The sequence below is a fragment of the Rhyacophila brunnea genome, unplaced genomic scaffold, assembly GCF_057557595.1.
Source record: "Rhyacophila brunnea isolate RB1 unplaced genomic scaffold, BYU_Rbru_1.0 scaffold_1, whole genome shotgun sequence".
In the NCBI taxonomy this organism is placed as follows: domain Eukaryota; kingdom Metazoa; phylum Arthropoda; class Insecta; order Trichoptera; family Rhyacophilidae; genus Rhyacophila; species Rhyacophila brunnea.
In genome coordinates this window covers 8,162,307-8,175,533 of record NW_028232751.1, presented here as the reverse complement: position 1 = coordinate 8,175,533, position 13,227 = coordinate 8,162,307, and the positions used below count along the sequence as shown (strand labels likewise).

The 13,227-nt window shown below is 33.8% G+C and overlaps 1 protein-coding gene across 1 annotated transcript in view; it reads left to right on the top strand.

Moving 5' to 3' along the window:
- Window positions 1–13,227, top strand: part of bma (SCY1-like protein bma) — a 405,735-nt gene that overhangs the window by 328,082 nt on the left and 64,426 nt on the right. The window contains exon 4 of the mRNA XM_085960528.1: window positions 11,820–11,940. Coding sequence (XP_085816654.1) covers window positions 11,820–11,940 — 121 coding nt within the window. The remainder of the gene's footprint in view (window positions 1–11,819; window positions 11,941–13,227) is intronic.

Here is a 13,227-nt window from a genome sequence, read left to right as displayed (position 1 = left end):
CAAACATACACCTCTCCATGCCTCGCTGTGCAACTCATAGCTTTTAGACATCTCTCGTGTTGTGGGTCCACGTCTCGCAGCCATACGTGAACACGGGTAGCACACATTGGTTGAACACCTTACGCTTAAGACATAATGGTAGGTAACTCTTGAAGATACTATTCAGACGTCCGAAAGCACTCCATTCCAGCTTTGTTCTTCGAACAATTTCATCGTGCATGGGATTGGATAATATAAATATGTCTAATAAATATATTCTCATTATACGTCCAAATTATGAATAATTAAATTAAATATTTTTGACGATCGACCTTATTATTATGACATATTTCATTAGACTGTGTGTAAGTCTTCTCTATGAGTACAACCCTTAAGATTGTCTATAACGTAAAGAAACACTGTTGTATGTAGTTAATTAAGTTTGTCAAAACACTGGTTTGTTGTAAATTAAACGGTCCTCAAACTTGTAAACTTTCGTACATACGAATGTGTCGGTTAAAAGTTAGATGACTGTCTACGCACATTCTAACTTGATTAACGAACATACAAGCTTCTTGTTCACTTTTCCTATCTAACTTTATCCGTCCGCTACTAAGTTTTGCTTACAACTTTGTAAGCAAGCGTATTGACTCTTCTCTGATACATTAGTTTTCTAATTTTAGCATCAAAATAAAAATACGTTCACCTTTATAAAGTAAGAGAATTTTCTTAACTAACTTTTCTCGCCGTATTGCTTACTATTTGTATGAACTATTTACACTTCACTACACGTAAATAGTACCTATAATATCTTTAATAAATACATATCTTCTTGGTCGTACACTCATGGCTGAAGATCGTGACCAATTTTATATTTTGTCATCTCTTGAGCGACCAAGACTTTCCATCATTCTCGATCTTCTACTTCTCGCAAGACAGAATGAAAGGTGTCCTCAGTCAGCCCTTTCGCTTGGTAGCTCCAGCGCGCAGACGCTCTTCCTCTGCTTCGCCTTTCTTGGAGGCCACCCAAAACCACCAATCTCTTCAGGTTGTCCTGTCCGCGCTGCAGAATTCGTCTCTGACATATTGTTGAGGTATTGTTGACTTGTACGTCCTGTGCTCCGTCCAAGAAATACGAAGCATTCGGCGCCAACACCACATCTCAAAAGCATCAATTGCCTTCCGTTCCCATGCCTTCAGGGTCCATGACTCGACTCCGTATAAAAATATAGAGAACACTATATATAAATACATAATATCTTTAATTAAGCAGAGTCATTAAATTTGGCATAAAACTACTAATTCGATGACAATACGTTTTATTCAAATTAGGGAGTATTCCAGTGCTCCAAGCACCGTTTTCGCAAAAAAAAGATTCACCTATCGCAAACGTTCATTTATGCCTCTCCGTAGTTGGTTTTCAAACATGTAAATTGTACGTAAAACATTTCACCGTGACACAGTTCGCCGTGAGCTTTACTGAACTGCATACATACCTACAAGTTTCCGGAAAGTTCAAATAAATGTAAAAAAACACATTTCTATCATATCCGATCTTAAGAAGATGATCATAATATGATCCTCAGCAAGGCCCCTACATCCTGAAACCAGCCCCCAGGCTAGGATTTTTGGCGCCCCCCCCCTACCTATCGTTAAAGACAAAGGCAGTGTGATGCTCTACAGTAGCGTTTTCCAAATGGTGTACGCGGTAAAATTAATGTGTATATTTTGTGTTTTTTTGTATATTGTAATGCATCCATTTGAATTATTGAGTTGTCGAGTATCGATATATAATAAAAAAAATTATATCATACAACCACAATCCTAAATAATAACAGTATTCAAGAAAAATAGCACCGCAGGCGACTTTTTTACCATTAAAAAGATTTTGTGATGTATGTTTATATCACTTATTTGGTCGACTCGCCACGCCGGGCCCCCAGGCTAGAGCCCTGTCAGCCCCCCTTTGTGGGGGCCATGATCCTCAGAGTAGAGGTTTTACAAGAAATATATTGTAGCCACTTTCTCAACCTATTAGGTCCATACTCTGACTCCAAACACATGTTGAAAAACAATATGTGTATTTGCTAGACCAAGGATTCGAATCTGGGACCACGACATTATAAGCCTACGTTGAAGCCGCTTGGCCATCGTAGGTGCTAATCATGGACGTGGGCGTGGTGGGTGGACGTAGGCGTGGTAATCATCGTTTAACGTTAGGAGAAAATTTAATTTAATATATTCTTGTTATAATTATTGTACCATGGTAAGAAAAAAGAAGAGATCAACGTTGGACCTGGCTTGGCCACGTGCTATGAATAACCTCAAGAGAATCTCCACCTCGCTTAACTGTTCTTCAAGCAAACCGGATTCCGAGATCTTCAAAGGTCATTAAATATTATTCACAGAATGTATACCGCGTAGCTATAGGCATGCCTTAGGAATATACAAGAAGACTTGCATAGCTCAATGATTCTTGGATCTTCATTTTTTGGCGTTTTGGTTCCCTACTGACAACAGTAATGAGAAACTGATAGACCGCGGGCCGCATGTGACCCACGTAAAGATTTTTAACTACCAATATTAAAATATGATGAAGAATTACTTTATTGTTTTGTAAAATCGGTCTGGATAAGTACATATGTAAATATCTTATCTTAATCGTTCCCTCATGGCTGAGTATCGTGAACACCTGTAAATTCTGACATCTTTTGAGCGTTCAAGACTTTTCATTCTTCTCTCAGGGCAGAGTGAAGTCTAACGAATTCAAATTCGATCCCAAAACTTTTAAATACATATTTAACTTAGTCCTCATGAAAAGAAAGGTTGCACATCACTGAATTATAAGGTTATTGTTTGTTTTATTGTATTAGTTTCTCTGTGGTTTCTATATATTACTATATTATAGTGCCACCACCAGCAGTACAAACAGACGTTCGTTCATGAAATTCTCCTTTACCAACAAATTCAGTTATGACAATATATCGTATGACTTGGTAAATATATTATATTCAAACGATTAGTACCTAACTACCCAACTATATCTTAAGAAAATACTTGTACGGGATTTATTCACTTATGTAACTACTTTTATCTAGGTACATAATAGCCTGATACTAAATATTGATAAGAAATTAGGTTACTGTTCGGTTATCAGGAATACAGCGGAAAACACATTTTGAAAATACCCGATATACTGGATTATTTGTTAGTTTGGGTTAGTTTAGGTTAGGTTAGGTTGGGTGAGATTAGGTTAGGTTAGTGACGATACCCCGGTCCTGGAATAGTCTCAAAGGTACTTTATCTTCAACCGGTCCTGCCCTCGGACCGATTAAGAACCTTTGTTTGGCTAGCTCGGTACTATTCGGGGAGAGGGTGATCAACTAAAGTTCTTGATTGACACTTTTGGAATACACTTAATCAATATTATTTAACTTTATATTATTTAGGATCACCACTTAACAATAAGTTGGTGTCTAGGTTATTAATTATCCGATTGACTTTCAAATCGAACTTATTTTCGTGAATATTTACGTAAATGTCAAAGACAGCTGACTATCTGTCACTTTCCTTAGTATCAGATGTTTTTCGTAAAATGTTTCGTTGGTTATTTTCAAAATAAAAACTCCTTGGGGTAATTCAGTTTAAATTATTTATTAAATTATTCTCGATAAGTAAATTTATTTTCTTTCATTTAATTGTTTACTGACAATTATACACTTTAGTTTAATTTCAAATAATTGCATAATTATTTTATAAAAACTTATTTAACTTAATGATTAAATAAAGTTAATTAATTATAATTATTTTATATTTAATTTATGTACGATTACACTCTTATAACTATGAGTCGCCGACCGTAACTTTAAGGAGCTATGCTCTTTCAAAAAAAAAAAAAAATATCGCGGAAACAAACTCGCGAATAATGACGTGACGCGGTATTATTTACGATATCAACTGACAACCCGAATCACACACGTCATCCACCGTGACGTCAGACTGTGACGCGACAGAAATATCTCGCGAATGAATATCGGGAAATATCCAAAAACTAAGCGAATTCGGATCGCCTTCAGGCACGACCTTACGGCAATATTGAAAAATCGACGACTGACGGTACAAGAAAAACACGTTCCTTTATACTCTTTGGAAGGGAACTCCCCGAGATTTTGACGTCATTTGAAAAATGGTCCAATGGGAGATCTTTCTACCTCCTCTACAGAGCCAAGAGTCAAAGTTATGGACCAATCACAGAAAAGCCGTTCATTTCCCGACTTTTCCGGAAAATTATGATCATTCAATAGAATAAAAATATACAATTAGTTAATACCTATAGGCGGTACAAGTTTGATAACAATCGTAAAAGTCTTTATAGTACTTTTGACATAGATTGTCCAAATATCTGTTAGTTCGTTTATCGAGCTAACGGAAAAGAAAAATGAAAATATTTTTGCTAAAAATAAAGCGTAACAGAGACGCGAATCATTAAAATCACCGTTCAAGAGCATGGATGTAATAAGACTGGCAGAAATCGAAGTTGTTCGTTTCTTTTATGCAGAACTTTTGCGGGCTAATTACAGACGGCCCGAAAGGATTACAATTAAAATTTATTTAATTACATTTATAGAACACTTTAACTTAAAGGTATAACATTAGTTTCAGTCTAAATTTCTATGACAAGTATTCATTTATTGAGTTTGAAAATTACCTATTTCGGGTAATTTAATATTGATCTGTCAGGGTTAATTGACAGATCTAAAGAACAATTTTTATTTTTAAATTAGGAAAGCAACCGAGTCTTCAGACTAAATTTCCATTTTCGAAATTCCTTCATTTAACTTTTACAAAAGTAGGTACTTAAATTGGTACCCTTTTTATTACGGTTCGAAATATTAATTTATTATTTAAATTGAGTGTGCGTAATCAGTACTTACAAAACGTAATCATTAGATTTTAATTACAACAATATTTGATATCATAATTTATTTATTTAAGTTATTTTACTTTGGTATCGGCAATTAGATCGAGACCAAATTTGAAAAAATAAAATTTATTTTTATATAATTCAAAATCAGATTAAATGCAAATGGACATTTATTGCCAATGTTTAGCAAATGATATCCCATAAGTCGTTTACAATTTATTATCTATTTTTAACCTCAATCTTATACATTTCAATTACTTACATTTCACCTTATAAGACCGTTTGGTCTCCTTGAGAGGAAATTCATCCGTAGTTCACTCTGAGGGGCCATAAGTCGCTCAGATTGTACTATGGGACTCAATACACAATTACTATAGCTTTGTTTAGAGATAGGCCGCGTATTTTCAAGTAAAATCGACAATTACGGTCGGATCGAAAAGTTGTGACGTCACTAATTCATTAAGGGGAAATGCCGGCTGATGGCCTGCATTTTGGGGCCGTGTCATTAGGTTAGGTTTGGTTAGGTTAACCTAACAAATAATCCAGTTTATCGGCTATTTTCAAAATGTGTTTTCCGCAGTATTCCTGAACAGTACCGAAATTAGTTTTTAGTTTATATATTAATTTTTATATTTATCAATATTCATTAATCTTCTTACTCAATCATGAATACAAAACATCCCTGTTGCTTACGTGTCTTTTTGCAGCATCCCGTAGGTCTGCTGTATACTGAGTAGTGGGTAGTATCAGTAGCGAAGAGTGGAGGTAGGCTGTTAAGATTCGACATAAATAGTGCACACTAGACTTTGTCAGTCAAACGTATTTGTTTTCATTGAACTAAGATTACGATGTGTAGAATGTAGATAGTGTTGGTCAATTTTTAAAATTCAATAAAACCCTACTAAAACCAAACCATAGTAGTTATAGTTAAAAAATATTCATTTATCTATAAAATGGCTAAAATTATGCTATTAAACCATACATAATTTTAGATATTTTATAGATAAAAGAATATTTTTATCGATTATGGTTTTTCTTAGGCAGGGCTTAATGAATTTTAAAAACTAACCAACGCCATCTGTAATATGTATTTTTAATTCAATGAAAACAAATAAGTATGACTGAAAAAGCGAGCACTATTTTTATCGGATCGCCCATAGTACACGAAAACTATTATGGTTTGGTTTAGGCTGGGTTTAATTAAATTTTACAAACTAACCAGCACCATCATCAATCTGTATTCTTAGTTCAATGGAAACAAATAAGTATGACTGACAAAGTTTAATGTGCACTATTTATGTCGAATTTTAACATTCTGCCTGCAACCCCTCGCCATTGGGTAATATATATAGTACAATGTAGGTATTATATTCTTTTAATCACGGATTTTCACAGCCAGTAAAGCCAGTTTTCGCAACCTTCTATATCCCGAGGGGCGTAGGTTTGAATTCTACTAGGTGTCGTATTTTAAAATTAGGTATATACGTTCAATGAAAGAATGTTACATTCTAAAATCTTGTGAATTAAAAGAAATACATAGTTAATTACTATAATATTACTAGGTATTCATTCTTAAACAAAAACAAAAAATTTAGTACTTATATACCCACTAAAGTTTAGTTACTATGTGAATGAGATGCTTGTGTGAACAATTCGGTATATCTGCATCATTCTTGTGGCTTTGTTATGTATCATGGTGAGCACTTTAAAAAAAAACCTTTTAGGCTTTTTTAAACCGTAAAAATAAATTTGCTTTGTATATTATTCAGAATAAGAGAAGGTAAGGTCGTTTGAAGACAACGTTCCTCAAACATATTAGTTAATAATATTATTTACGTCCAAACATGTTTCACTTCCACTTTATTACTTTAGGCCATATAACTAAGGAACACCAAGCACGCCGACTATCCTCAAATATTGAATTCGCGTTAGAGATTACATGAAACTTTAATATAGGTATACTATGAAAAATGAGTATTTATTTAAAATAACCTGTTTAAGTTTATCCCATATTATTTCACAATCGAGATCCGTTCTCTATTATATAATAATTATTATATCACACGCAGTAGGATAAGCCAGTTCCTTTACATTTTGTGTTCCCTAATCATAACAATATGGACTAAAAGGTAAGTAAGAAATAAAGTAATCGACGTAATTATGATTCATATATATTTAAATATAATGTCGAGTTTTCTTAATTGTGTCGCTAGATTTCGCCATAATAGGTGAATAGGAGAAAAACAGCTTTTTGTTTTCTCAAATACACAGTCACAAGGGTGAAAGTTTATATTATTTTGAGTAAAGAATATTTAAAATGAATAAATTCCACATATTTATAATGCAGAAATGTTAGAAAGCAGTAGTTCTTCAGCAATTCACAAAAAAAGTCAAAAATACCTAAAGGTTTACTTGGCTGATTTTGAAATGTAGCGACACAATCAATCAAAGTCAATTATGGTCAAAGTGTCGTATCAATTGCCGCTTCAGCAAAAAGCTAATCGATGTAGCTAAATTCCATTCGACTTGGATGCGAATATGCCATTTGCGAATCGAATTGATGGGTTCGGCCAATTTTCATTCGTATAAATGACACGTAAACAATTAGACCAAGTAACTCTCGGAATACCCTGCGGTCAAACATCATTAGTTTCTGACAATCGGTGAACCCATGTCTCAGCCTCGCATGTGAACTTGTTACCTACCTACTTTAATTATTCTAATGGAACAAAGTCACAATTCAGGTAATTTTCAGTTGTAATTTCTATTTGAAATGTATAAATTATAAATTAATCAAAAAAATGCATAATATTGAAATTATACTTCTTAAGGCGAGTTTGGAAAATCAGATCAGAGTATATTTTTGGCGTGTGACATGTAACACATAATTTATTTTTTCACACAAAAAAAAACACTCGATTGGATTCGAACCAATGATTGTTCGGTTATCAGCTGAACGCACAACCATTACGCCACAGAATGATACTGCAATCGTGATGATTATACAGTATAATATTATAGTTTAGAATTATTCGCCGCGCAAAATAAATCATGTCGCATCGGCGGGCAAACTTCCGTCCCATGCCAAATTAATGCGTTACATTTGCGCGCGCAACTTCGTCATACGCCAAAAATACTCTCTAATCTGTTTTCTCAAACGCGCCTAAAGAAAAATAACTTCAAAAACTCTATAATATTTAAGAAAATTAATAATCACAAATAATGTTTAATAATACTGATTGGAGCGTTACCTTAATAATATTGAATAATTCAGCGTTACATCCAATTAAATGAGTTAATATGAGGCTGATAACGTAGCAATCACAAATAAAGTAAAAATAATCTTGAAATTAAAATATTATATCATTTGCGATCAATCTTCCGTGACTTCTTTTACTGGAGTATTTAATATTAAGGGCGGACGTGCTCAGCGTGGGTCAAAATGGAGCTTTTTTTCTATTTTCAAAGCATGATCCTGGACATACCTTAAGCGTTGTAGATAATCTATTTAAATGATTTTGAAGCCTTATTACCCTTTAAATTTATTTTAAACATTTGATGACAGCATAAAGTATTTTTATTACATAAAATAGTATTCTTTTAAACCTCTCGCTCTAATGTTTTAGTATATAGTCATATTTCAGTACATAACTGTGCAGTGGTGTTAAGATTTTTTACTTTTATTAATTTTTAAACGCATTTATAAAACCATCAGTATAATTTATGATGAGATAATTTTAGTAAAATAATTACGATAAAAAATTATATTGATAATCTCTGTGATTCCAAATTTGACAAGAATTAGGCATTTTATTATTCAAAAAATGGGCAAGATTAACACATTTGAAGATAATTCTAAAGATACTCATTATAAGCTATGTCTTTGACCATTCAAGTGTGATAAAGATCCTACGAATAATGATTGCTTTATAATAATTATTGACCTAAGAATAAGGTAGTGTTTTTTTGAAATACGCCATTTCTTTTGGCATTCCCCAGTGGTTAAGCTACAACATACGGCCGTAGCCGTAAATTGACTAACTATAATTGAAATAGGGAGTAAAATGATGTTAACGCGCGTGTTTGAACATGTACCGTTTAAAAAAAAAGTTTTTTAAAAAGAATAAATAATATATATTATTTATTTTTATTGATATCATTTATATTATTCTATATAGATAGAGAAACGCTGGCTTAAGAGACATAATAAGGAAGTTTTCATAACTTTTGTACCTTGCCTTTTATACATCGCTCATTCACGTATTAAAAGCATTTTCTAGCAGAGCGTTTCATACATAAAGCATAATCGCTATCATATAAAATGTAGAGTAAAAACTATCATAAAGATTACAAACAAGACTTAAAAAGAGCAAGTAGCCATTTTCAATACGTAGCTTTTATTTAGTTATTCACTTAAAATATGTAGGCTTTCGAGATGAATTAATTATATTTATTATCATCAACAACCATTGTCAGAGACAAGATGAGGTTGGGTTCTAGGCATGGGCCCCACATCGTGAAGCGGGCCCCCAGGCTAGGATATTTGGCGCCCCCCCTACCTATCGCCAATGATAAAGGCAGTGTGCCGCTGTACGGTTGTATTTTCCAAATGGTGTACGCGGTAAAATTAATGTGTATGTTTAGTGTTTTATTGTATATTTTAATACATCCATTTGAATTGTGGAGATGTCGAGTATTGATACACAATTAAAAATTGTATCGTTCAATCACATAACTTTAAATAATAATATTACTGAAGGAAAATAGCGCCTATACTATTAAAGCAAATTATTGATGTGTGTTTATCTCACTTATCTGGTCGTCTCGCCTCGCCGGGCCCCCAGGCAGAGCCCTGTCAGCCCCCCCCCCCTCTTGTGGGGACCATGGTTCTAGGTCCCTTCAACAATGTCCCTATCAAATGTGATTTTCCAGGTCGGTATGTAATTTGGATTTTAATTTTGATAAAAATGCAATATTTTATCGTTTACTAAAGTATTATATTCGATGCATGGCAGAGTAGGGATCTTGGCGTTACAAATGACCCGAGTCCTTTAAGGTCCTAAAGGTTCTTTACAAATCCTTAGTTCTAAGCAGGCTTAGGGGTAGTTCTACTATCTTGGCCTCGTGTATGATGGGAAGGGTTCAAAAGATTTTTTAAGACTCCTTTACTTGGGGCTGTATTAATACCATCCGTGGCTCTATCCAACTTATTTTCTCTAATGTATTCTTACATATTATTGTAGTTAAAATTTTATGAGAGATTTATCTTAGCTACATATTTTTTATTACTTTTAAGGAAACTGTCATTCTTGATAGTATTGGACCATCTATTATTTCTTCTACCAAGGTGAAAAACTAACCTCCTATTGGTAATATGAATTCGGTTTCAATAACTGTATTCAATCAAAACTGAATGGTTTTAAAGGAGTCTACTCGGTGTGGTTTCATGGACTTATTACCCCGACTTATATTTAAATATTATTAACACTTTGTTTTCTTTGTTTTTATATATACCTATATTGTTGTGTTTTGAATTTATAATTTATTATGTTCAACTCCTACGATGGGCGCGCGGATTAAGCGTCGGCCTATAGCGTCGTTGGTCCCAGGCTCAAATCTTGGGTCTGGCAAGTACACATATTGTTTTTCAATTTGTGTATGAGTCAGAATATGGACCTAATAGGTTGAGCAAGTGGCTGACATCCATTTCTCGTAAAAACAAAAATCTGTTAATACAAACCTCCACTCAGAGGCCCCATATGATCTTATTAGGATCGGACATGATCGAAAATGTTCAATAAACATGTAAAATAAATTCAATTATAATATATGGCCCACCATTAGAGTTAATACATTAATCATCCCATTGTTATAACAATTTGATTACAAACTTAGTTATATAGCAATTATTACAAGTTATATTATATGTTGTATATAGGTACATGGTCAATACCAGGCATGCCCAATCCGCGGCCCAAATGAAGATTTTTCGCAGCCCAAGGCCCAATTGAAGTTTTCAGCTGTCTATATTTTGCATTTTGTATTCATAAAACACAAAAAAAATCTCGTAAATTTACCACATTCAGGTATATTATATTTTGTGAATTTAGAACTTTCTTGTTGTGCTGCGTGTTAGTACCTGTTTGTATACTTATGCCAGCTCCACACACTCCGTACTTAATATTGAACATAAAGATTTTTTTAAATATTCTAATGAAGTCACAAAATAATTAAGGAATTCGATACCAGATTCGCATTTATGCAAAAGTATGAGGAAATGTTCAAAATATTCTCAACTCTGTTTAGCGTGGAGGTGGAATCAGCGCATCCAAATTTACAAGTGGAGCTAATAGAACTGCAATCAAGCATAGAGTTAAAGTGCGTGTTCGAAGGGAATAAGCTTGAGTTTTATCAGAAATATATCCTCGAAGATAAATTTCCAAAATTAAAACGACTGGCAATGTGCAGTAGAGAAGCGTTTGGGACTACATATTACTGCGAATCGTTCTTTTCGAAATTAAATGCAGTAAAAACAAAGTGTCGCAGCAGGTTGCCCGATGAAAACACGACCAATCAAATCGGCTAAATTAACAGTCAATATGAAAAAGATATCAAACAATATACAAAAACAAGTGTCACATTAATTATAAGGAAATAAAATATTTTGAAAAAGTTCTTTGTTTTATTTTTTTATATGTGTGGCCCACCTAAGCTCAGTAATATTTTTTTGGCCCACCAAACGATTTGGGTTGGGCACCACTGTACTAGACTAACGATGCAATATTATTTTTATACTCAGAACACTCAAATTGCATAATTAGATGCAACTATAAAATATATAATTTTATAATTTAGCGAACTGTCTCCTTATACTACAAGAAAATATAATCAGTATTGTCATTATTTTTGTTTCCAGATTACTGAAGCATTGACTTTCCTGCACTACAATACCCACGTGGTCCACCGCAACGTTTGCCCCACTTCCATCCTGATCACCAAGAAGGGAACATGGAAGCTCTTCGGCTTGGAGTTCCTCGGTAAGTTGTAATTTTCTAAACTAAAGACATTATTTGTCTTGAAAAACTTTGGAATTTTAAATTTTAAAGATATTCAAATCTATGGAAATTGAGATAGTTATTTTGTGATAGCCTAAAGATCTTAAAGCTTATAGCAAAATAATTCCCATAGTATCATACATTAAGATTTTACAAGACGGTGGGTCTGGTAAATGTTCTTTCTTTCGTTTTTTATGTAAAATTTTGCAGAAACTACATTACTTCATAATAAAGAGTGAAGCCTTCAATGGATCCCATCGCACATGGGCATTGAGGGATATGAAAGGGCAGATGATCTGGCAAAGGAAGTCGGCCATTCAGGGGTACCATATCAGTGGATACCAGAAAACCTGGACTGGAATGAGGCTATAAAAAAAATGTGCCATAGTATGTGGATAGATTTTCACCATAGGGCATCATTAGAAAAGGGGAAATGGAGTAAGTCGATTCTACCATCACCACGAGAGGTGCCCTGGTTTGTAGAGTCTTCTTTGACGAGGAATGAGCTTAAGTTAATACTGAGGCCAAGAACAGGGCACACCATGGGCAAAAGATTTGATGTCCTCATGGGAAGAAGCGAATCGCAGCTCTGCGATGAATGTCATGTTTTAGAGGACATTGTACATATAGCACTGCAATGCCCCAAATATGAAATTCACAGAGTACAGCTGCGAATTGCAGATATCTATGAGAATGTCGACGAATTGAAGGGTGTCCTGGCGGTGGGTAAGACGGAAGAGCTAGGCAAAATTGTAAAGTTATTTAACAGAATAGGAGTGAGGACCTGATCGACGGATCCCCTTCTAGAAGAGAAGAGGCGATATGACAGCGAGTCGCAGTCAAAGCCTCGGTAAAATCACAAAAAAAAAAAAAAAAAAAAAAGAGTGAAGCTTAAATATTATTTAAATAATATGTATTAGATTCAAAAGGAGGTACTTAGGAATATACGCATTTATCTTCTAGGGATTAACGGCCCACATGCCCAACGTAGGTCAAAATGGAAATTTTATGATATTTTCAAAGCATAACCCTGGACATTCCTTAAAGGTTATAGATAATCTATTTATATAATTTTGAAGCCTTTTTATCCTTTATATTTATTTTAAACAATTTATGACTGCATAAAGTATTTTTATTACATAAAATAGTATTATTTTAAACCTCTCGATCTGTTTTAGAATATAGTCATATTTCAGTAGGTACATCCATATGCGGTGGTGTTAAGACTTTTTAGGTTTATTAATTTTTAAACGCATTTATAAAACTATT